Source organism: Melanostigma gelatinosum, assembly GCF_949748355.1.
Source record: "Melanostigma gelatinosum genome assembly, chromosome: 17".
Taxonomy (NCBI): domain Eukaryota; kingdom Metazoa; phylum Chordata; class Actinopteri; order Perciformes; family Zoarcidae; genus Melanostigma; species Melanostigma gelatinosum.
Genome location: NC_136650.1, coordinates 15,893,863 through 15,918,933, shown reverse-complemented (window position 1 = coordinate 15,918,933; position 25,071 = coordinate 15,893,863). Strand labels below are relative to the sequence as shown.

The 25,071-nt window shown below is 43.7% G+C and overlaps 1 protein-coding gene across 1 annotated transcript in view; it reads right to left on the bottom strand.

Moving 5' to 3' along the window:
- Positions 1-968: 968 nt before the first annotated feature.
- The window catches only part of col8a2 (collagen, type VIII, alpha 2), a 38,926-nt gene continuing 14,823 nt past the window's right edge, over positions 969-25,071 (bottom strand). Inside the window, exons 2-3 of the mRNA XM_079287432.1 lie at positions 9,877-10,068; positions 969-6,226 (exon numbers count right to left, since the gene is read on the bottom strand). Of these exons, the coding sequence (XP_079143558.1) occupies positions 4,323-6,226; positions 9,877-10,039 (2,067 nt within the window). The 5' untranslated portion in view covers positions 10,040-10,068 and the 3' untranslated portion in view covers positions 969-4,322. The remainder of the gene's footprint in view (positions 6,227-9,876; positions 10,069-25,071) is intronic.

Genomic DNA, 25,071 nt, shown 5'->3' with positions numbered 1-25,071 from the left:
GGGAAAACCAACACACACACACGCACACACACACATAGCGAGGTGCCTGACAGTGAGCTCAAGCGATGCATTTCTATTCTAACAAACAAAGGAAGACAGCTGCAATGAATTTTTTACTATATATTTGAATATATTGCTTCTCTTTTTGATTCCCTGCTGAAGTAAAATGTCAGCTCAGTGTCACTTAATTTATTCATTATGAGACTAGGTAAATAAAAGCAAAAGCTGTTACGAAATTATCTCTTACTAAATGCGTGTATGCACGTCTGGTCGTAATCGCAAATACGGGACATAAAGATGAACGAGTTTACTAGTTCTACACGAATGCAGCATGAAGGTCTGGCGTCAGTGCGACGTAAGAAGAATCCGGGTGCACGATGAGAGGAGCTCACTATAGTGACGACAGTTCCAGAAAATAACCGCACAATTATGGCTGTGCTCAGGTTTTGTTTGCAACCTCAATTTCCTGAATTTGATGATTTGTGTGTATCTGTATATCACTAAAAATATAGGTATGTTTAGACCATGTATTTTAGTTGGAGGTTGGACACTGTTCCAGTCGATGATTTGCTATTTTGAGCTTGTTTATCTTAGGATGGCATCTTCACACAGGGCAAATTATGACAAAGATTGGTCTTTTTGTGTTCAACATTTGTCTGCAATGATTGAGCATTCCAAGTCACTGACTAACACACAATTATCATCCAAGTAATCTGAACTGACCAACGAAAGCCTATCAATGCAGCCCTGAGTTTACTATAGATCAACAAGGATCTGTCAAAAGCGTGGCCTGAAATGCTGTTTTTACTATATTGCATATCTCCCTCTAGTGTTCATTCCTTTACCTGCAACAGATTTCGACACCAGATGTGCCATGCAGATATCTTCACCTAGAAAGCATGAAAATCCATTACCAATATGTACAAATGCAAATACAGTCGATAGAAAGAGGGGGCCTGACAATAATATACAAGAAGGTTTTTATTGATGTGGTATCAATACAATCAAGTACTGTAGATTTTGTATAAGCAGACAAACGTTTTCAATCAAAAAGAGTGCATTTTATACCCAAATTCTATTGCATAGAGTGCACGCAATAGCCTTGTATGACAAAAAAAATCCTATAAGTTGATACATTGTACATTACTCAAATAGAAAACAAAAGTCATCAAATAATCCTTCACAAACAACTCTAGAATGCTAACTACATGTCGTAAATGCTCTTAACTCATCAATGCTGTTAAATACCATGTATACGTTCTAGGCTTCGGTGGTCGGTTTTGGCATCCCTATTAAATTATCATAAATGTATAAATACATCTTGATTAATTTCATGTGCAAATGGGAATGGCCGTTTGTATTTACTGAAACTAAAACAAACAAATATCCCTTAAGAACTGAAGCAAGGCTTTAAAAAAAAAAAAAACTTTTCTTTTTTTTTAAAGAAAAGCAGAAATCACTTCAAAGCAACTTGTGATTGAGACGGTACATGCATCCTACTGACACTCGTTGACTGATTTGCACACACAGGGCAAAACACAAGGACAGAGAGTTATAGCCACATGTAACTCACGTCACCATTTCATATGTCCAAAAATAGAAGGCGACGAAAAAAGGCAACATACAGTACACAACCAGCCTTGGGCGGTCTTGTCGACTCACATGACAATAATGACATACGTAGCAGTTGGAGGTGTTTTCATGTTATGAGAAGGAAAGGGCAAGAGCAAGTGCACTGTTTGCATTATAGACTTAAAATGCTGATTGGGCCTTTTCCAAGCACTTCCTTTCCAGAAGAGCTACTGTTTATGTATCGCGACACAGCATGGTGGATAATTTATAGAAACTATTGTAAATGAGTCAAACAGTATTACATTCATTCTGATTGAACAGCTCAATATCTGGTCCAATCCTATACTCTACATTGACATTCCTCCATCAAGATGTAAGGTAGTCCTAAATTCAGTGTAACGATAGCGTTTGGGCGGCATGAGTAAGTAAAGGCACGGCAATCGGTTGGTAATTTAAGCTACTTTTCTCAAGTTTGCTCAAACCTCCTCTCTTCTGTAAATGCAACCATGATGAAAGATTTTGCACACTTCACCAGAGTGTCGTTTTTCTTTCTGTTCATGACTTGGTGCGTGACAATAAATGTTGCACACCATTATGCCACTCATTGGACCAATATGCAAAACAGTCAAAAGCGTTCAGTGTCGACCAGTAATTTATGTTTAGCAAATGTTGTCTTCTTATCTCATTATTTTGATGTCACGTCCCGTAATCTACTCGTTACCTTCACCTATTTTATTTAGAACTTGTTCCCTTACTTTGCAAAGGCAGTGTGTGAATTTTTCTCTGAAGCCCAAAGCAGGCCGAGAGATTTAGGAGTCAGAATGCATGTGGAACATTAACAGGACTGTAAGCTCTTCCTAAGGTTTTGTAACTTTATTCAAGTTTGTGATTATACTCGCTGAAGTGTTCATGACCTGAATGCCAGGGGGACAATATGAACTACACACACACACGTATATTGACATAGTGACAGACAGAAGGGTACACCTACCAGAACATACGAGCACACGCATACACACACACACAGAGCATGTATCCTTAATCCCTCATCCAACAGAAATGAGTAAATACACCACTCTCACCTCTGACCCACCACCTCTGCCAGAAATCTGGCAGGGGGTTGTTAAATGTTACACAACCTGTATTTCACAAACTGTGGGCCTCAGTCAGTCCCTTTACTTATTCAGGGAGTGAATGCAGATTGATTCTCGTTTCCGGCTGTGTATTTTTGACATAACTTGGGCTCTGAGAGACATCTTGTCCTTGTAACCACGGATGTTCCATGAAGCAAAACAACAATTCTGCTATTTTCGACACAATGGTTTAGGAATTAATAGAAAACAATTTCATTCACGAACGATTCAGAATTGCCCAGCAACAACAAGTTGCACAGAAACTGCCATTGAAGGAAGAAGTGGATGTACTTTGTTTGTCAACCATTTGCATCTCTATTTCTCTTAAAACAGCATCTTCACAGATTTAGCAACATGTGGTCAGAAATGGGGCCTTTAGAGTATGGCAGCAGAGATTGCTCACTTGGAATAGGTAGTATACCATTAGAGAGCGGTGATGTCATGTTTAGAGTGTCTGAAGGGAATGCCTGCGACACCGTGATGGGATTTGCAGTGCATTTGTGAAAAATGGGATCAATACAAGGAAACGGGCCATTAATCCTGCTGGATTTGTGTCCTTACCGTCCATTTTTCAGTTGCTCTCAGTATCTATTCTATGGCATGTAAACATTGACTGTATGCATACATATCATCCTTAATTCATTTTGTCCTGAAAGTAAAAAAAAAAAAAAAAGCATAATTCTTGCATTATCCACTTAAACAGGGCAGGTTCAATTTTATGAAGTCTAATACTGTGAGGTCATATTTACTCTTGGATTGCATTTCTGGACAGTTCAATAAATTATACATATCAAAAAAAAGATAAAGCTCATCTTACATGGTCGCCGACTAAATTCAGAAAGAAGCAGAGAAATAAGCACCCTACAGATGCCAACTAATTGTCAAAATATATATCTCACTCTTAAAACAAAGATTTAATCCCATTAATAATTTTAACGTAGCAATTGTTTAGAGTACCATAAAGGCCAAACAAAAGAAACGTGAAAAGTAATCTTATTTCAGCACAAAATGCCTTGTTTTGCTATCGTCTGTCTATATTTCCGATGTTGTGTCATTGCTCTTTATGTCAGTATTGCCATTCAACGATTTAAATAGGAACACAAGGGGGACATGACTGCAGCCAGACGAACCAATCACCCCCCCATGGGCCTGGTGATGTCAGAGCTTGTGGGCAGGATGTGCAGTCACATGGGAAGGTCTGTTACTAGCACATTACAAAGTAAGGCACTCAATAGTCTGAATCCGATCAACAACAACAACAGCAACAATGACGACAAAGGACCAAATAATAACAATAAAATTATGACAATATAATAATTAAAATAATATAAGCTAAAAAACACCATCATCAAATACAACCCAAAAACACACATTTGAAGGACATTGAAACAAAGAACACAGTATGAAATTCTTTCCCCTGCTTTTTAAAACTTTCCATATTTCATTCACATAGTTTTGTCTTTTCTTTCGCTGATATTGCTGAGGGTGAGACAGATCAAGATGATGTAAAAACATTGAGAATCCTATGGGTTTTGTGTTTCTGTTAATGGCTGTAGGTATTTCAGGTTTAGGGCTGCTCCGAGGTGCCAATACAGGAACATGAATGAAAGGACAGGGTTATGTGGGACAGAGCAGAAATCCTGAGAAGGAGGAGTGAATGTATTCGGTAGAATAGAGGCCATTCGCCTGATCCGAGGGCATCTGGACCCATACCTGATCACCCTCCTTCAGCTCTAGGACAGCACTACCGGACGCCTGGTCCATGTAGCCTTTCTTGTATTCATCATAGGTGTAAGTAGCTGGCACATTGTTCTTGTACAGTGCCACCCACAGGCTTGTTCCCTTTACGTGCATGTGGTATGCAAAGTAGTAGACACCAGATAAAGGAGCGGTGAACATGCCAGAAGCAGGGCTGTAGGCATTTTGCCCGTTGTAGAGGGTCCTGTCAAATTTGATTGGCATGGCAGAGGGAGGGAAAGGTGTGCTGAGGATGGCTGTGAAGGCTGGTGCCACAGAGGCAGAGAGTGGGACTTGACTGTATGCAGGTCCTTTCCTGTCCCCTGGTACTTCATCCCCTTCCAACTGTGAATCTGTTGGCCCTGCAACAACTGTTTGGCCATTTGCTGGAGGACCGGGGGGCCCTGGAGGACCAGGAGCGCCGTGGTTACCATTGAGCCCAGAAGGGCCTGGTTTCCCTGGAGGACCCTGGGGACCTATATTTCCCTTCTCTCCGAACTTACCCAGTCCTGGAGACCCTGGAAATCCGGATTCACCCTTTGTGCCAGGGCCACCCTGTGGCCCCATGGGACCCATGGGCCCCTGTAGACCAGGAATTCCTGACTGTCCCCTGGGTCCTGGAGTTCCTATAAACCCTCCCTCACCTTTCGGTCCTGGAGCACCTGTCAACCCTGGATTGCCAGGTAGGCCAATATGCCCTCCATCACCTTTGGGTCCAGGTTTTCCAATATAACCGTTAGGCCCAGGGATGCCTTTCTCCCCAGGGATGCCAGGTTTTCCAAAGGATCCAGTGGGGCCTTGGTCACCTCTGAGGCCAGGAAGTCCCGGAGGGCCCTGGGGGCCCAGCTCTCCCTTCAGTCCTGGCATTCCATGTTTTCCAGGCAGTCCCATTGGGCCTTGAAGTCCTGGTGGTCCTGATTGCCCATCAAGGCCGGGTTCTCCAAACAGGCCCGGCATTCCTTGCTCTCCTTTGTCCCCTGGGAGACCAGGCAACCCACCATAGCCCTTTTCTCCTTTAGGCCCACTCAGACCAGGTTTTCCATAACCAGGAGTGCCAGGAAATCCAGGAGAACCCCTGGTCCCTGGCTCACCTTTTGGACCTAGTGGACCTGGTCCTCCAGGCAGTCCGTCTTGCCCAGGCTTCCCTAACCCAACTGGTCCTGGCAGACCTTGTAGACCTGGAGCCCCAGACTCTCCAGGTTCTCCTTGTTCCCCTGGGAGTCCTTGATCACCTTTAAGACCAGGCAGTCCAGACAAACCTTTTAGTCCTGGTTTGCCTATACCTGGAAGACCAGGTAGTCCTGAACTACCTTTTAGCCCAGGAGGACCCCTTATACCTGAAGGCCCTGGCTTTCCATTTCCATTCTCGCCCTTAAACCCACGTTCACCTGGTGGGCCAGAAAGACCCTTTGTTCCCGGTTCACCCCGAGCCCCAAAGGGGCCTCTCATGCCTGTAAGTCCAGGTTTCCCATTTAGAGACAGGCCAGATGGGCCAGGGAGGCCGGGCTGCCCTGAAGAACCTCTGGGACCTGGTTCACCACGAGGGCCAACCTCGCCATTAAGTCCAGGCATCCCCTTTAGTCCAATCCTTCCTGGGAGACCTGGAAGTCCAGGCTTACCCATTCCTGGAAAACCAGGAGGCCCCTGAGAACCTGGCTGGCCATTGAGACCCGGCTTGCCCAGTCCAGGTTTGCCTGGAATTCCTTCTGGCCCTACGGGGCCTCTAGGTCCAGGTTTGCCTTGGAGGCCTGGTTCCCCCTTGACTTCCATCATGGGTGGCATATCTGGAAAAAGAAAAGATTACATCGTTGGCACGCCAATGTATTTTAAAACAAATAAGAAGTAGAAAACTGATCAGAAACATAACATGTAACATATAAAGGTGTTTATGTGTGTTTTGATTGAAACCAAAACAAATGTCTTAAATGAATGTCGGTCAAAGTAATACAAAAAAACCTAAAGGATGCAATTCCTATCTACACTGCAGCCAACTGCATCAACCAGCTGCTTCACCATTGGAGGTCCATTTAAAACGTTTGTTTTACTCGGAAGGCAACACTGCTTCATCGTCATGTGAGACCTAAAGATACTTGAAACACTGGACTTTACACAATACTGCCACTTAGTGGTAAGGGTGTCAGGGTTTTAAAAGAATACAAAATAAAAAAAGTCAATAAATCAACCCTACACGTGTTGTAGAAAAACCTCAATCCTTTAAAGTCTATCCAAAGGTAAGCTATAGTGATCCAGCCTGTTGCAGCACAGCATGCGCCAGTGGACCAATTCTAAAAATATTTATTTTATGTCGGTATCAGTAGTTTTTAATAAGCCACTGAAGTTTTGAAATTTCATTGTCAACATTGAGACAATAAATGCAGCTGCAAAGGCACTAAAGAGAGAAGACATAAAAAATAGTACTGAGTGGGCTGAGTACATTGTCCATTGCCAAGTCAACACAACAATTAAGGGCCGACAGAAGGAATCATGAATTAAGCTACATAGATGAAACATGTGACATCACAACATCATTACCTGGGAAAAACCCAATCCTGTTGGAAAGGGTCCTCTGAATTCCCTTTTATACAATTTTCCATCGATTAAAGACATAGTAAGCTTTCTGACAATTCAGGTCGTTAATTCATATTTTTTTCTTAACTGCTTGTTCATTGTCATGAAGGGCTAAAGCCTATCACGGGTCCTATCACAGGTCAGATTGAGCAGAAGGCGGGTTATATTATGGACAGGTCTCCAATCCCTATAACAATCCATGTAGTCATACAACTGGACAGGAGTTCCCTTTTCTGTTTTACACCTGAGTGACTTTGAGAGTGTCTGTGAAATGCAAATGTTTTGATTGTGTGACAAAGGGGAAACTAGACTGAAGAAGTATGCCACATGTCAGAAACTGTCTCAATATTCTTCCCTGGCAGAGTGAAGCAGAACACAGCAAGGCCACACTGAGCAGAAGCACAGGCCTGGTCTGCAGAACACTCCCATCACAACATTTCAGCACGCGTGCTGCTCCTCAACTCAGCAACACCTCGCCTGCAGGTCTGCCAGAGGGAAGCTCACCTTGTATTATTTTCACAAGAAAGCACAAATGACAAGTATCCATATTTTAAAATGCATTCAAGTTGGAAATCTCATTATTTCCCCTAACGTAACCACAGAGCACGACTTCCCCCTGCTGGCACTTCATGAGAATGCATCCATCCACCATGATGAGAATAAAAGCTTAATACACTGAACAGCACATGGGTCATAGTACCGTATAAGTCTAGTTAAGTGTGTGTACATTATTATATTTAGCATGTGATAAGCCTGCATCATGTAGTTTTGAAGACTGAGAAAAATGTAGGAAAATTGAACTAGACACACGTACAGTTTATACAAAGTGATCATATGTGCCCCAAAGTGGTTGCAAAATGCCAACATTAACAGTGAAGGTTTTATTTTTGTGGTTGTGGTCATTGTTGCATTTGTGTATGATAACATTTCAACTTTAATGAGTAATTCATCATTATTTTTAAGAAGTGTTACATTTTAAATGTGATACGTTTGCTTTCTGTCTGACTTCCAGGTTTAACTTTGAACTATTTACCAGACTGTACAGTTTTCATGAGATTGCAGGTGTAATTCTTTTTGTATCCTCCTCCGAATAAATGGTTCGTATAATATATTTAGACTCGAGGTTTGTCTATATCAGCCAGGGTGCCAGCCGAAAGATTGTGTTCAGGTGTGTAATGAGCATTCTGGCCTCAGCTCTGTTTGTTTATTAGCTACTGAGCGCCGTCGTATATCACCCAGAGAGAGGAAATAAGGTGCTTCACACTTGAGAGGACATAATGGCTTGTTCATTACTTGTTGCGATTCTCTCCAGAGGACAAAGACTTAAGTTGTGCTTTCAACTACATTTAAACTGACAGAGTCACTGCATTTATTGAACTCTGCTCTTGTAAGAGCAAACCTGCAGGAGAACGATTTGATATAATTAGTACTATACAAATGCGTTATACCTTCACATATTCTGTATAACATCACAAACATTATTTTATACATTTCTGGGATGTTGACTGTATTTGCAAATTCTAATACTACACCGGATACAGTAGATCTAAAGATCCTATGTATGTGTTGTTTGTGTTTTTTTAATGGACTTTGAGTCTGTTAATAAAGATCAACTGAACTGATAATCATAGTGTATAGTTAATTAATAACTGGTAAACTGTTTCAGTGGTGATGCAATGTGGACATGTGGCCACTGGGTGGCAGTAAAGGCATTGTAGTCACGCGAGCCACCATGGCGCATTAGTTTCACTCGTCCAAATCTTAAACTTGTTTCTACCACACTTTGAAATCCCATTTATAGAAAGCATGACCATCTTTGCTGTTTCTGTGAGGGATTTAACTGCAACACATGAACACTGAAATTGCTCTGAATCCAACTTCTGGAGTCTGTCTTTGTCCAACATCATATCATGGCACTGAAATGAAAATGTGCCCCTCGCTTGCTTTGAACTTTGCTTCGAAGAAGGGGCCTCCGCTAACACATGGCGCGTCTCATCTCATCCACACCTTGTATTGGTAGTTTGAGTCAAATTTGATAATGACAGCAATGACGGCATGAACATTTTTTCAGGATGATTATCACCCCCCTCCCTGTCCCAGTTCCCCTTTTGCCTGAGCCTTTTATACAATCTATTTTTACATCCTTCACACTCTCTCCTTCGTCACACAGCTGAAAAAGATGTGATAAACACTGGGGGTAACGGCATCCAGATGGCAGGAAGAACAACTGGCCAAGTGGAGCTCAGCAAACAGTGGGCAATCAGGCCTCCATTAGGCCCCAACTGAGAAGCTGCCAAATGCTGTAGGACCCGCAGGTCCACGAGACACACAGTCCTTTAAACTGCCTGAAGAGCTGCTAAACCAGTGGCTTTAGTGCACAAGTCTGTCCTGGGAGGCTCTCAACATCAGTCACACATTTAACCGCAATGTTGGAAACTTCCTTTGTTCCTAAGTCGTTATATCTCTGTTCTTTACTGTACTGTAGTTTAGGACTTGCATGTGATCCACATCAGTGCTGCCGTTGGTTCAGATAGTTGGAGAAAAGTTACATGTATACTGTTTGCAGAAAATAACTTTGAGTCGGGAACTATTCAATTTGAAATAACTGAACACAAACATCAAAATGTAACTATATTTTGGGTATTGTGTACACTGAAATTAATATCAGACAGACAGACAGTGGAAAAAGAGACTTTTACGTTGCTAATTTTGCAGTTTCTCATATTTAAAATGGCATTATTGAGAGTATCTCAATAATATAGGTTTAAATCATTGTGAATTAGTTCACAGCGAACAGTTTGTGCAGAGAAGAGTGAGACATCGAAGTAAAAGAGACACATACTGTATAACCCCATGGATTACTTACCAACGTAATGTCCCTTGCCTTCTCTGAACGGGGGTCCAATCGGCCCTTTCATCATGGGCTGCATGTACTTCATGTGGGCGATGGGCGGATAGCCTCCAGCAAGAGCACGCGCTCCCAGCGTCAGCAGCACACAGACAGGAGCCAGCAGCATGGTCACCAGCATCTCAGGCTTCAGATGTCACGCAAAAACAACTGCAGGAATAAACAGAACAGAAAAGAGGGCCATATTCGTTATTATGCTCAAAATGACTGGGCTTTGTCTTTTATTTTTTTTATCTTAGATTGCCGTTTGCAAGGATTAATCCGGCAGTCAAGGGGAATATGATGGGATAAAGCTGATGTGGAATTTACACCCACAGTGATAATGACTTTTTACTACAGCATACATTACTCTATGTGCTGCTATATATTACAGAATGACACTACCTCCAGTACCGGTAAAGGATAGGTTACACACGACTGTTCCCATACATTTTATCTGTCCAAACATGAGGTGCACACATGTACAAATACAACACAACGTGAGCATGATTGCTGACGAATGTCCCGGCTCTCTGCTGCTACACTGTGTATGCGGTAAGTATTTGGTTGGGTTAATATTTGGCCAAGATGGCTCTCAGGACCTGTGGCAAGCAGACCTGTTGACTTTAATTTACTCGAGGAAGAAACGACCACATCTCCCTCTGCCAAATATTTTCACAACCGTGGTCAGGTGCGAACAGGAAACCACCAGAGGATGGTGAGTGTGTTTGCGTATCATAAGTGAGCCGCTGCAGGTGTCCTTTAACTGGTGAAATGAAGTGTGGAAATGGCGTCCATTTCCACTTGAACTCTCCCCTGAGCTGTTTTTGTCTTATTTTGTCATGATGTGGAATGCAAAATTCAATGTCAGGTTCAGCCTGCTCCTGTTTGAAGGTCCAACATGTCATGCTTATATCAGGCATGGAAATGGTGTGAAGATGAGAGAAAGCGGTGCGTGGTTGTGAAAAACTGCAAAACTTTCTCTCTGACCTGCTCGGGATTTTGTGATTTAACTGACATACAGTGTTTTGGACTTCCAGGACTTTATAGCAAAGTCACACCAATATCAGCGATCGGTGACATTTGGCAAACAAAATGAGACACGAGAGAGATACACTTCATCACTCTGGCAAATGTCATTTCTGAATTCCACCTCTTGCTTATTTTGGGTCATTAATATAAAGCAGCATTAAGTGCCAAAGAGATGGAGGAGGCTGCTGCAGTGTCTAGCTCATCATCCCTTACTTTATTTCCCCTGCTTCATATAACACTCATTTCGTCCTGTGTGTGTGTGCGGAAGTTTGCTGGTCTCTGCTGATATGGACTTAGTTTGGAGAGTTCACTCTGAAAGTTTACAGCGTGGAACAGCAGTTACCCAAACACCAGTTGACGTTTTTCTCGTTTGAAAGGTATCTCTCATTTTGTCATTTTAAAATTACGCCAAATTATACACAGCAGTTAATTGGAAGCATGGATTTGGAGTAATCTGGGAGCCCACAGCAACTCACACGTACTTAGAAAACGATGTGTTCATCGACACCATGTGTGTGCAGAGATGACGTCTGTTTTACAGCTTCGCTGTTACCGACGTCTGTGATTGTTCAGCAACCACACAGCTAGGTAGTCAAATTCCGGTTTCATTAACAGTCACTTACCAAAGTGTTTCTCTGGGTTTTTTGTCATTAGACATAAGTGCGTGTGTGTGTCTGCGGTATCTGTTTATGCTTTTTTATGGCACTGCGGGTTGCTGGAGACTGTGCCTGGAAGAATCAGGGATCACAAAAGCTTAATCTCTGCAAAATGAGGAATGCAAAGACAAGGAAGAAATGAACGGGAGAAAGAGAGAACAGTATGGGAGGGCAGTGTATGGTCGTTGGCCGACTTGCCGGCTGGCTGGCAGGGAAGCTCGTCTGGTATGGGGGTCTGAGGTTTTGTTGCAGACGTAGTTCAACAGGCCGCTCTGGATGCCCACCATTCTGCAGGCGTCAAACTCTCTCAAGAACCAAAGTATTCAAACCCAGGAGCCGTGCATGAACAGGGATCGGACACAGACAGGCAGTTCACAGAGCTGCACAATCTGTTTATCAAATGTTTTTGTTCAAAGAGCTCTGCCGACGTTATTAAAGAATCTCACGCAATCCTCTCTGGCTGGCCACCATGAGCCACTGCTGGCTTGAGACTCCATCGCACACAAGAACACACACACACACACTCTCAGTATGCACGAGAACACAATACAGCTCTGGTAAGTGATTACGCGGGTGTCTTGAAAATGCTCAAACGCGTTAACTTTCCCCGACTTTCCCATACAAACCGGCCCATTGAAAACAAACCGAGGCAGAACCCCGGGTTTGAGGGGAGAGCAGAGCTAATGGTAATCAAAGCCGCCCTCAGTCATTAAACATGAGCAGCATCCAGAGTTACGGTGAAAAAGCCCCGTCTGGCAGGCCGAGTGACACTTTATATAAAACAGATTGAGCTGAAAAAAAGAAGAAATCACCACACGCATCACGGTAACGGATCCAAAAATACATAAAGAAATAATGAGCAGAAGAGAAAAGAAGCATTAATGAGGAAGTAAGGGAGAGTCTGACCCTCGGGTGTAAAAGGGCAACCGCACCGCCAGCTCCATCATTCCATTCGTCATCACTTTGCTGTTCCAACCTCCAGCCAGCTGTTAAATAACTGCACCATGTCTGACATCCATGGACAGATGGATGGATGTCTTTTTGGTTGTTTTGTTTGTCACTGTAATACTTGTGTCTCTTTGTTGTTGTATTGTGTCTCTCTGGTTGTTTTGTGCATCGTTGTTGTCATTTTGCATTTCTTTGTCGTCATTTTGTGTATTTTTTATCGTTGATTTGTGTCACTTTGAAGTTGTTTTTTGTCTCTTTGCATCTTTTTTTGCATCACTATCTTGCCGTTGATCCATACTCTTGCTGCTGGTTGGTTCACAACTTGCACCTGAACATCAGTCATTTGTTCACACAGGATATGAAGAGAGGCCGTCCACGTGATGATTATCGGAAACCATCAAACACAGCCTGAGATGCCCGCGGTTCTTTCTTCTTAAAGCTGAGCTGTTCTTCTAAATAAAGTTAAATTGCTCTAATGATGTTACTGTAGCCTCAGTATGCTGTCCAGCTGCAGTATGAAGGAAAGAAGAAACAAAAGCAAACATTGGACTATTTTTGGTTTGCAGTTACTCCATAATAAAAGACTGATAAAGATCAGAGGCAAAAAGGCCGACGAGTCGGTTCGGAAATCCATCCAAGCCCACATCCAATACAAAGACACATGTCGGCGAGTGTACATAACGAGCACAGACAGACATCGCACTTTCCCACATCCAATACACCTCGCAGTCTCCAAACCACCAGGTAATCTGAGTCGCAGACACAAATCATACCCGCAGCTCGCAGTCTTTTCCGAACATGTGTTGGATGCCATTTCAACGGAGCCGAAACACCAATCTGCGAAGGCTTTCGAGCCGCAGAGAAGACTCAACGGCCTCCAGACCCCAAAACTCAGCAGCATCTCAAGTGGCCTGCTCAGACAGGCAAAGGAGACGCAGACACCGCGGCTGAGTGCAAGCCGAGCACACACTTCCCTAACTGCTCGGCTATACCCGCTGATGAAATCAACAGCGCTGGGGAGGTGAGGTTGAAGGTGCTCTGCCTCCACTTCCTTTAAGTGGTACATGTGTGGATCCAGACTGCCAGGCATTTCCTAAACCACGTGCCACAGAGAGATTATAGGTACACCAAGAGTGAGGGTTCTGTGCCACTGAGGAAAGAGGAGGCGGTTGCTTTTGTGGTGAAAATTTGAGCCGCTCCTGGAGTGGGGGGGGGGGGGGGGGGGGGGGGATCATCACCTGAACATCATGTACCAGCTTTTACACAAACTCCAAATGGTTCAACAACAACCGAGGTCCATGATTGTTAGATAGTTTGGTTACGACCACAGGTCTCGCAGAGAAGTGCACTTAAAACCTGACCACGTATTTTAGCTGATTCATCCAATTCTGACAAACCTGAGACCATGACCATAAGCATTCCTGACTGTCAACCATGAACCCACACGGGTGGTCAGCTTCCTTTACCGAACTCTCTTCCTGTAAATTCAGCAAAGCAATGGTGGGAGACTTCCCTTCTACAGCCAGAGTAATCAAACTGTAGTCTAGACGTTTGAGTGTTCACGGATTTTACAGATTTGCAGTAAAAATACATGCACCTGAGAACACTAAGCAAACTCTTAAAATACACACAAACAGGCCAAAGCGTTCCTAAGGTGTCACTTCCAGACAACACAGAGCCCCATTGACCATTAAAGTGTGTGAACGCCTTGTTCTGTACCTAAGAGATTGAGGGAAACGCTGAGGAGGTGAGAAAGTGAGCACAACAGTTACACAACATGCTGGCGGCCGGAGCCACACAGCTCTATACCGAGTTTGTGTGAGACGGGGGAGAGGAAATTGAACGTGTGGGGTTATATTTAGAGAATCACCTGCTTTCGAATGAGGTAATCCCTCTTTAAGCCCGAGTGGCACTTGGACCATTACGTTTGGTTGCTCTCAGGAAAATATTGTTCCTTCTGCGCCGCCACAATAAAAGCCCCTGTGTCCTCAGCAGTGTTTACACTGAATCATTCGTGTAAATTTGTTCAACGTCGAGACGTGATGTGCACTGTTTACATTTCTACGCATGCTGATGCATACACGTTTGTGCTCACATACAATCACACTAAACCGCGTATTAACTCACGAGCATACACAATAAATGTTCCATTCTTTAATTCGAGTAATTGTTTGGTCAATAAAATGTCACAAAATGATGACAATTATTTCTTCAGGTCTGTATGTGGCCAGACAGTAAACATGTGAAAACTGTTGAAATGTATTAAACAGAAGAAGATGGAGAGTCAAAGCGTCTTCATGATGATGTTTATATATCACTGCAGACGACACAAATGTCACGCTCTCACTTTACACATGGAATGGAACCTTGTTTTTTTTGGTGAATCTGTGCCGGCGGCCTATTGTGTCTGTCATCTGTCTTGCTTGTTGCCTTCTGTTGCAACCTGAGGATTCCCTTACAGCAGCATGACAGAATGTGCGCCCTTGGTCTTCAAATGTGTCCGTCATAATGTGAATGGGAAGAAGCAAAATAGGAGATGACAGTCAAAAATGTACCCACGGGTGAACTGAAGACCGGATTGAAAAAAAGCCTCGCTTTGCCCCCCTCATAAAACAGTGAAAGACTCTCATCAATTTAGGAAAAGGTACCCGTGGACCAGGGCTGTGTTTCTCTAAACGGCTGAGAGATGGTCGGAGAGGGGTGAGTTTATGCTGCTGGAGGGGTTTAATAAGAGGGAACAAGTGAGAGTAAAAAGGAAATGGGGGGTGGTGTAAAGTGTGGGTGGTGAGACAGGTTGCGAAGAAAACATGGAGCGGGGAAATGAGTGAAGAGGTCAGACGGATGGTTTCCATTCCTTGATGACTTCATTCAGAAGGACACGGTTCATACCCCTGGGTACTTATGTAAGTGCAGAAGCACTAATCATAAGATGGGGCTGATGTATTGTGCGCATAAAGCAGAGGTGTGTGTGTGTGTGTGTGTACTCAGGGGTAAAGGGTAAAGCAGTCAAAGTGAGGTTAATTAGTCACAGAATTAGGGGTGTAACGGTACGCGTATTCGTATTGAGGCTCACGGTTCGGTACGCATGACCAACCGAATATGTTTGAATAAAAAAATAAATAAAAAATCTTTATTGAATCAGGTAGTCCCATTGAGATTAAAAATCTCTTTTGCAAGATGTAAGTAACAATACTACATAACATTAAGGAGCAGTTTTTGTTTTTTATGCTGATCTGTTGCTAAGAAGACACCCCAGAAGATGGGTCACTCAGGTATAGTTCCATCATTGTTCAAAGTCAAAGAATAACTTGATGATGTTAGTTGTAATGAATAAATATATTTTAAAATCAAGTACATTTCTCTGGCATTTATAGTTTTCTACTGTAGCGAAACGTACCGAACCGTGGCTCCACTGTATCGTACCGAACCCAACCGTGAATTTTGTGAACCGTTACACCCCTACACAGAAGTATTAACCCGTAGGACCTCACACAGTTGCATGTGAGTTTTAAAAAGGGAACCGAATATGCTCTTGAGCCCCGACTAGGAACAGTTTCAGGCCAGTAAAAGCGCATTAATTACAATATATTAGCCAGTCTGGCTCCCCTGCTGTTTTACCGATGCATGCTCTGTCACCTCATCTTTCGGTGAAGCATTTCAGATCAAGATGTCGCCATGGGAGATGGAATGAAAGTCTGCAAAATACCTTTCCGGCTGACCCGTTGGTCCACTTAAAGTCAATATGAGCAGCTGATTAGGTAAACGAAAGGAAAGAGTACAAAAAACAATCTCACAAAAGGGGATCTGCTTCCATCTTTCCAGAGCAATAAATGTCCAGCAAGACAGGTCATTGAAAGAACACATCACCCCTCTCATTTGCTCAGCACGTAAAAAATTGGAAATTACTACAAAGATGGAGATTTACGAATTGGAAAATACAACCACAAAGGGAACTGTGTGACGGAAGGGCACTGTGGAGATGACCTCAACTCAGAAAGAAAACTTCTAGGACATCCAGTAATATAATATCCTGCAAATCCGAACGATCACCCTGTCTCCTCCGCTCTTCTCTTTCGCTCTCCTGTTCCTCTTATTCTCTCCTCCTTAAACCTCCCGCTGTCCACACCGCTCATTGCTGGTGTGAATACTTTTATTGTGCGCTGCCAAGGCCTGGCAAAGCGAGGCGTTTCTTTTTCCTCTGTAAGTCCACCGGTACCGACATACACTCAGGTCTCTGTTGTTCTTAATTAACATAACAGCAAATGTCGAGGTAGACGAACAGAAAAGAAAAGAAAATGTCAGAAAGAAGGAGTGAGCATGGGACAGCAACGGACGTGTCCGCTTCGGCTACGACTTTAGCACAGTACATAGTTTACAATAATAATGGAATTTATAGTTATTTAAAAAAATACAATCTGCTTCTGATGGACGTGGATTTTGTCGGCTCAAATGAGGATGAGGGATTCGAACGTAATGGAGGCGTAACGCTCTCACGCAATTTTGGCTGGGGTTGCTCTACCGGTGTACAAAATAAATAAAGAGCAGGAAAGTGTTCCGAGTGTTACTTGAAACGAGCACCACGTCTCCAGCAGACTGAATATTCTGGTCCCCAACTGAGATTATTCTGAAGTAATCTGCAACCCGACAAAAATGTTTTACTAGTTTTACTAGCTGAAGACATGCCCCAGCTGTAGATAGCATGCTAGTTAAATGAGCATGATAACTTTCAAAGCTTATGTTACAGAACATAGACACAGAGTTCAACTCACAATGTACACATTGTTACACATATGGTAGACTTGTGTTTTTGATTTGAAAAGACAAAAAATAAGACAGCATCCTGCAAACTCTTTGTATTTTGGTCTTTTTAGAGCCCTGTGCATTTTGTATTTGGATATATCCAAAGCCACAGTTGGTGGTCAGTTGTTCAGGAGCTGGATTGTATGGTGTTGTGCAGGATCAGGGATCAGATGCTGGACTCTCTCTGTAGGGCTCTAATGTGCTGGGTTTGGCTTGGTCTCTGTTATGTCTTGTGTTTGAGTGCCATGTAGCTGTTACCTTTCTCACTTCACTGAGTGGGTGGCTTTGCTTCTGCCAGAATGGGGCCTCTGAATTGGGCTGTAGATGCACAGGCCAGAGAATACACAGAAAACTGACAAAGAAAAGTGCTCCAAACAAGCCGTCGCGTAAAGGAATCATGATTTTCCTCACAACAAAGTGGAGTTTTTTTCTTTTTTCACAACATAGCTTTGTTATTTCCAGTATTCATTGTCAAAGTATTCATGGTGGCAGTTCATCCAAAAGGCAAAGGTGGCTGTGGCGCGGAGTCAAGACCATGTGGAGCGTGTGTGCATGGGTCTATTGACGATTGAGTGCTCTGAAGGTGAGAAATGTTCCGGGGAGCTTAAATAAGAAGACTAAACCCGGAACAATCGCACACCATCAATTGTTCCATTCTTTTCATGCCAAGACTGGAAAAAAAATCCCAAGCTGCACGTAGCTGGGGCTGACTTCCAGGAGGGAAAACCCCAGAAAAGTCCTCTTGTCGTCTTTTTCTATCAAAGGATTCCACAGTGTGACACTCCATGAAAAACACTAAGCTAATACAGATCACATTGTTAAAGGCTACCACTGATGGAGACAGGGGGAGATGGAAACTTGTGTCACGGGACGGGGAGAAGAGGAAGAATCAGAGGAAAAGCCTTTTTGACCGTGAACGAAATTGAAGCAACAGAAGGGGGAGAAAAGGCAAGAAGCCACGAAGAAGACATGAAGTCATCGCGACAGGCCGAAAAGAAAGACTGGGAGATGGAGGATAAAAATGAAAAGGGAGCAGAAAGTAAAAGCTTTAGCTCTTGATCTCCCTGTTGACCAAATTCAGATGCGTGCCCCGCCAATCATCCCATACAGTCCTTCCGCTGGGAGCCGAAACAGCTTGACATGTATATGCACACGTCGTGCACACACATCAGTTGGCAGCAAAACAGAGAGGGAGGCCTATTTTTCTGTCCGAGATGGAGAGAAGGGGAGAAAGAAAGCGGTAGAAGGGAGATTATAATTTAATAAGGGGCAGGAAATCTTGGTCAAATCCCCCTGAAGGAGCTGAAACGCCTCCGTGCTGGAGGCTACTGGACTATAGACTGGGATGGGCTTCTCTGGCGCAGGGAGCAGGACAGACGGCGGAAAAGCAGACAACAGACCAGGAAGAGAGAAATCCCACCCTTCCATGGTTTGGGGCATATTCCTATATAACATATTGAGCCAGCAATTTGTAAATCCATAGAATCAGCTGCGTGACTTCTGCTGGATCTAGAGTGATGAATTTCGCGGTTAGCATTAATGCAAATATGGCTCAATGCCGGAACGTTAAAGAGTACTCATTTTTTCTTCTCTCTATCTATTAAAGACAGTTCATGTCATGTATTACTGAGGCATGTGTTTTGTTGAAATATTTCTATACTGGTGTTGTACGACATCAAATAAGTCAGCGATTATGTTGTACTGTAATATATCGTGTAACATTGGCAAAGTGATGACCGAAACTAAGAATTAACTGTGGAAAGAATATGATAACAAGATCTGACAAAGAATTGAATTCAGAACTTGAAAGAAAACAAAGATGCTGTCATTTTTTTTTGTTAGTGCAATCAAAATAAATAAAAAAAAAGGTACATAAGTATCCATAGCCACCACAATTAAAGGAAGCGGCACAAACTGGAGAAAGGGAATCACAACACTGGCCCCTGCTGCCTTGCTGAACTGCAGTACTAAAACAGAGCTGTCGCCATCAAGGATGCCACCAGTGGATTTCCACCTAAAAATTGGGACTGTGTAACGTTTGTTGACGTGCTAAGATTACATCAGTAAAAGGATTCAGCCATGTCAGTAACCAGAAATATCTTTTTGAAGTTTGCTAACATTAGCTAACAACAAGCTACTGGTCATACCAGACCAAGGCCGTAGCAGCAAACATCGAGAGTGTATCGCAATGATCAAGAATGCATCTTATTACATGCGTGCATTCAGAGTGCTTTTTCGTCTGTTTCGTCAGCCTCTCTTCGCAGCGAGCACAATGAATAAATAAATAAATACACATGAGGGTAATGACTCAGTAAATGACGCAAGAAAAGATTTGAGCTGCAGCAATTAGTCATGCCAATGTGAAGCTTGTAGTTCTCTATCGACAGTCCACAGTAACAGGGATTTACTCGAGTGCTGTAAAAAAAGGCAAACACGAGGAAATGAGCAAGTGTGTGAAGTGTCGTTGTTCGAGGACTCAGACAGTGTGACGCAGGGCCACCAGAGGATGAGAGATGGGCTCCATCGAAAAATATGTTGCTGTCAGAAATTCATTGGATGGTTTTGAATCACAGTTGAGGAACATGAACTGTTCATTGGCCCCTGTTTGACTGATCACTCACTTAAAACGCTGCTGACCCCAGCAGGGTGTTTCAGCCTCCAGACCTATGCCAGCTGAACAGAGCCCACCAAGCACCTCAAACACACACACTCATGCATGCATATTAACATACAGTTCATAGCCCCCTCTGACTGTGGTCCTCGCTGAAGCCCACCCCACCCATCAGGATCAATGCACGTCTTTATTAGCTGCTGGCTAAGAGCACTGACTGTGTGAGAGGACACTGCCAGCTCGGGCCTCACACCTCCCAAAATCCACCGCTGGGCTGTATAAACATGGCTCTGTGACTGTGTGTGTGTGTGTGTGTAATTCTCTTAATATAGATGTGGAGTGTGTAACAGCCACGAACACAGATTTCTTGTACAGAAGAGGAAACATATTACCGATGTCATCCCTCGCTTATAATGCAATACAATGAATACTAAAAGTTTCTAGTAGGGTTGTTGAAACAACGGTGCAGTGTCAATGAAGCAAGCATGTGATGAGTGGGACTTTTACAGTGGCTACATCTGTGCAGTCATAATCAGTCTGCTTTAAACACATAAAAGAAGCTATTTGGCTGCTGACGTGCACCCACGGGACCGTGTGCAAACTGTGAGGAAGCCGAGTGAATACGTCCCGTTGGAGTCGTGTACAGTGGGCCTTATGAAGGCTATAAGATCCACCACAGAGCAGCACAGGTTAGACAGTATTAGGAGCTCTGGGAAGTGTCAGATACTCGGTAGGGGAGGACGGGATCATGCCCAGTCCTATTTCACACTACTGCATGTTCCTGGTTGTCAGATTCAGAGTCTGTATGTATCACTGTGTGATTTGTGTGCCTGCAGGCACGAAACAAATACTGTACTGTACATTGAACAACACATGCAAGCAGACAATGCACATGAATACAATGAAGCACAAAAAAATGGATCTTAAAAGAAGAGTGAATGGGTTTGTGGTTCATCCAGTAACCCCTGAACAGGAACAATGCAATAAGTAGAGACATTTCCTTGTGGAAATACAACGTGTTCTGCAGGTCAGTCAATTAGAAACAGACTGATATGTAAACTTGGCAATATCATGACAATAATCTTCCAAAAGAAAAGAAAAAAGGCGAGCAACAGCCAATATATTCATTAAAATACCTCAAATCACATTTGGATTATTTATAGTAATGAGCCAAGATATTCCTGATTTTAAACAGAAGACATAGTGGGCGTGCTGTTTGCTAATTTTCTTGTGAACCAGTATGAAAAGGAGACAGAAACATGTTGGTTTGCCAAAAGCACCGCGTCTTGTTTCAATAATCACACTTTGTGCAGTGAGGAGGAGGAGGAAACAAAAGAGAAAGGTAGCTGAATGAGATGCTGCAGCAGGGCCAAGAGAAAAGAAAGGCCGCCGCCAATATAACAGACTCAATGTTTCAACACACATCGGCGAACACGAGCCATAATAATAAAGTTTGCTTGCTCCTATTCACCGCAGAATACATGTTATATCAACTCCACTAAATGGTGCAAAGTAACAAATCGCTTCAGCGACTGTCTTGGCCGTCGCTGTCATCCGTCGTGTCCTGTGCATTAAACCAAACCCAGGCAAGTGAGAGACTGAGTTCGAAGCGTAGATATTGGACCGTGGCGTTTGGGAGGCGACACGCCGAAAAGCGAAGAGGAATAAATCAGACCAAGCGTGGAGCAGGACAAGGGAAGCGTGCCTCGTAGATACAGGGGTGAACTCAATATTCCCTCCTTAAAAAAACCGTATCGTCTCTCTCTCCCTCCCTGACCCTGCATCGCCCTCTGACCTTCCCTCCCGTCCTGTCAACACCCCTTTTCCGCTCTCTTGACACTAATGGAGATCAGGGTGACTCCCTGTTCAGTTCTCTTGTGTGTGATTGATTTCACCGGGGCTCCTTTTTATATTAAACCCAGATCTCTTTGTCCCTTAGCCTCTTATCTCCAAAGCGCAGTCATCAGAAGGTGATCAGAGACACACAAAGGAATGTTCCAGTTGAGACAAGATACAACGACGCCGGGGCGATCAAAGGCGGCGGGAGATGACATGGTCAGTCTAAGACCTGGCTGCAACACTGCAAACTATATACTCTGGATGTGACTTTTAAGGTCGTATAAAATGTCTGCAAGAGACTCTAAGCATTATTCAATTTAGTGAAAATGATTTGCACATCTGTCACTGCTGTATATACCCAAGAAATAGGACAAATGTACGGTTAACGAGCTGTAAAAGTGTCTGGTCTGCTCCCCAGAATATTCGAGTTTCAGCGCTGTTCATCAGGAAGGAGGGGGAAAAAGAGCTTTTAATGACAACAAACATTCAGATAATTGTATAGTGTTGAATGAACTCCATTTCCTCGTTCACCTGCCTCATGGAATTCCTGCAGCGCTGCCAAGAGCCAATAAAACAACACATGCAACCTTTGCGAGGCCAGACGCAATAATAACCTTCTCATGCATCATGTGGCAGACGGGTGAAATTAAGTGAAAATAAAGAAACGATGAAGAGGCCTTTTTCTTTCTTAGAATGGAGTGATCTGAGCTCGCTGCTAAAATCAGATCACATCAGTCTGTCGAGCGTGACGGAGCAGCAGTTTGGGAGGTTATGATAACACAGAGGGAGGCTTCATCAGTCGGCGTGCATCGAACGGTTCATTAAGAGCTGATTTTCAGGATCTGATATGTGTTTATCGCCAACCTGGCAGCCAGAAGAAGGGGGCATTCTTGGGAGTCTGGAGGTATTTTAGATTGATGGGCCCTCGCTTAGATAATCACCAGACCAAAGGAGGGCTGAAGCAGCTTCTTTGTCTTCACTTGGCAGCTGGAGGGAACGGGAGGATTGGTGGGAGGAATATGAGAGTTGGAGAGGAATACAATTTACACCACAGACATGAGAATGAGACACATCCTTGGATACTAGAGCAGCCGTGGGGGAGGATGGAGCGACACGGAGAGGCAGCGGAGGCCAGGCTCCTTCTCGAGAGCAAATAAATCCAAACAGACACAGAGACCGGTGCTGTTGTCTTTACAGACTCAATGTGCATGACTTCCTCAAAAAATGGTTTGGATCTCTGAAACATCTGTGTGACACAGCTGTTGTTCTGAGTTTTAAAAAACAGTCCATATTTTTTCCATCAACATCAGATCACATTGCTACTTGTACTGCGTGGAGCAGGCAGCTTTAAATGCTACCTGTACACCACCTGCTCAGCATCTCGCAGACAGACAGTGTGGTACTAACTGGTGAACATAACAGAGCATTCAGCAGCTAAGCATCCAGATATTTTCCAAGCACGTGTTAACAGGTTTTTTCTTTTATTTTACTGTTTTGCATTCTCTTTCAGCTGTGCAGTGTTTAGTTACTGCTGATGAACACCCAACATTTCCTGATTTTGCTGCTTCACAATGAAAGCAAAATATTGGGGGGACTTTTATTGTGACGGAATTGATAGGAAATGAAATGTGTTTCTCACCGTTTTACATCTGCTCCTGTGGCCACTAGTCACAGCCACAGACCAGCTTGCTGCTTTTAAAAGTCATCCACTCAAGACAACCGCATCATAAGTTCAAGACGCACCTTCTAGCGAGTTATCCTGTTGTAATAGAACGATACCGTGCATGGGCTTACGGGTCAAGTCGAACCAAGTCGGGCCAAATCAGCAACTGAGTATGGAAAAGGGGCTTTCATTAGTTTTGTCAGTTTTGTGTTCATAGCTTGTTTGCGCTGCCCTCAAGTGGCTAAAAAGAAAATCAGTTATTGCAAGTTTAAGAGGTCCCAACATGCTTAATTGCTGTACATTCACTCTAGCACAAGAACACTTCTGTGCAGTATGACACATAAAGGGTCTAATATGGAAAATGAATAAAGAGAGAAAGGTATACCTCCATGAAGTCATATTGAGTCCTGCCAGCGAACTCCCCAGGGCTGGGAGTCTCTGCTGTGTTATTACTCCAAACAAACCTAAAAACCGACCCGCCAAAATACGGAATGACAGGGATGAAGAGGGGATTTGAGGGAGAAGTGGGTGTTGAGCGACCTCTTTCACACCGAGTTTGTTTACAAGTTGTCAAGTTTGCAAATAAGCGCAAAGTGGAGCGAGGGGGCATCGGGCCAAGTGGGGTCGGAAAACCGCGAGTCGGGAACCGTGACTCAGATTATGTTGACCATGTGCTCTTGCCCAGGCAGATGCCTCCAATCGACGTGCTACTGTGCGAGTGAGATCACCGATGAGAAAATATGTCATTTCTTCTGAGATACTCCCCCGAACGGTGACATTTTACACACAGCTGACTTTATGTTGTGTTAAACACCAGAATGCGGGCTCAGTACCTACTTCTGTGATTTATCTGATGTCTTTTTTAAAATGCATTCTGAAATACAGACCGACATAGCAGACAGGTTTAAACAGTGCACCATTTTAACTGTCACAGCGAAAGATATCATCTGCAGGCTGATCATTAAGGGACTTGAATGGCTTCCACTGAACCAAGCAAAGTTCTTCCAACAACTGACAGTCGGAGAGAAGGTAGAGAGAAAGAGGCGAAGAAAGGTAGACCGAGAGAGGCAAAGTACTTCCAGTTCCTCGGGTGACACAGAGCAGGCCGCTGTGGGAAACCTCAGCTCCTTCATTCACTGTGGTCTGAGAACATACAAAGCACCACACCGTTTGATCTCCAGACTTGAATACATCTCTCAGCTTCATAAAAAAATAACAGCGTTTTGGAAACCATATTCCCCAATTATTCCCCCATTACCACCCAACCCCCTCTTTCTAACGCTCTCCCTCCTTCCTTCCATTCCTCCCACATTAGCGATTCTGTCTCTGATATCAAAGGGGGATGAAGATTAAAGTCTGGGCGAGGGTAAGAGTTGCGTGGTATGGGGCGGCTCGGCACTTTGCCACAGCTTTAGATAGGGCTTGATCCGCCGAGTTATTCGCCCTCTGTCTGCCCACCGTTAGCTCTGTTGTAGTGACGGAATACGGCTGAGAAATGAAGGAGGGCTTTTGTTTCCTCTCACCCAAGCCGAAATACTTGACACAAAAGCGGCATACTCCCGTTATCCAAGTCACACCTCGCGCTCTTACATCTCTGGAAAGGATTTAAAAGTCTGTTTCTGGGA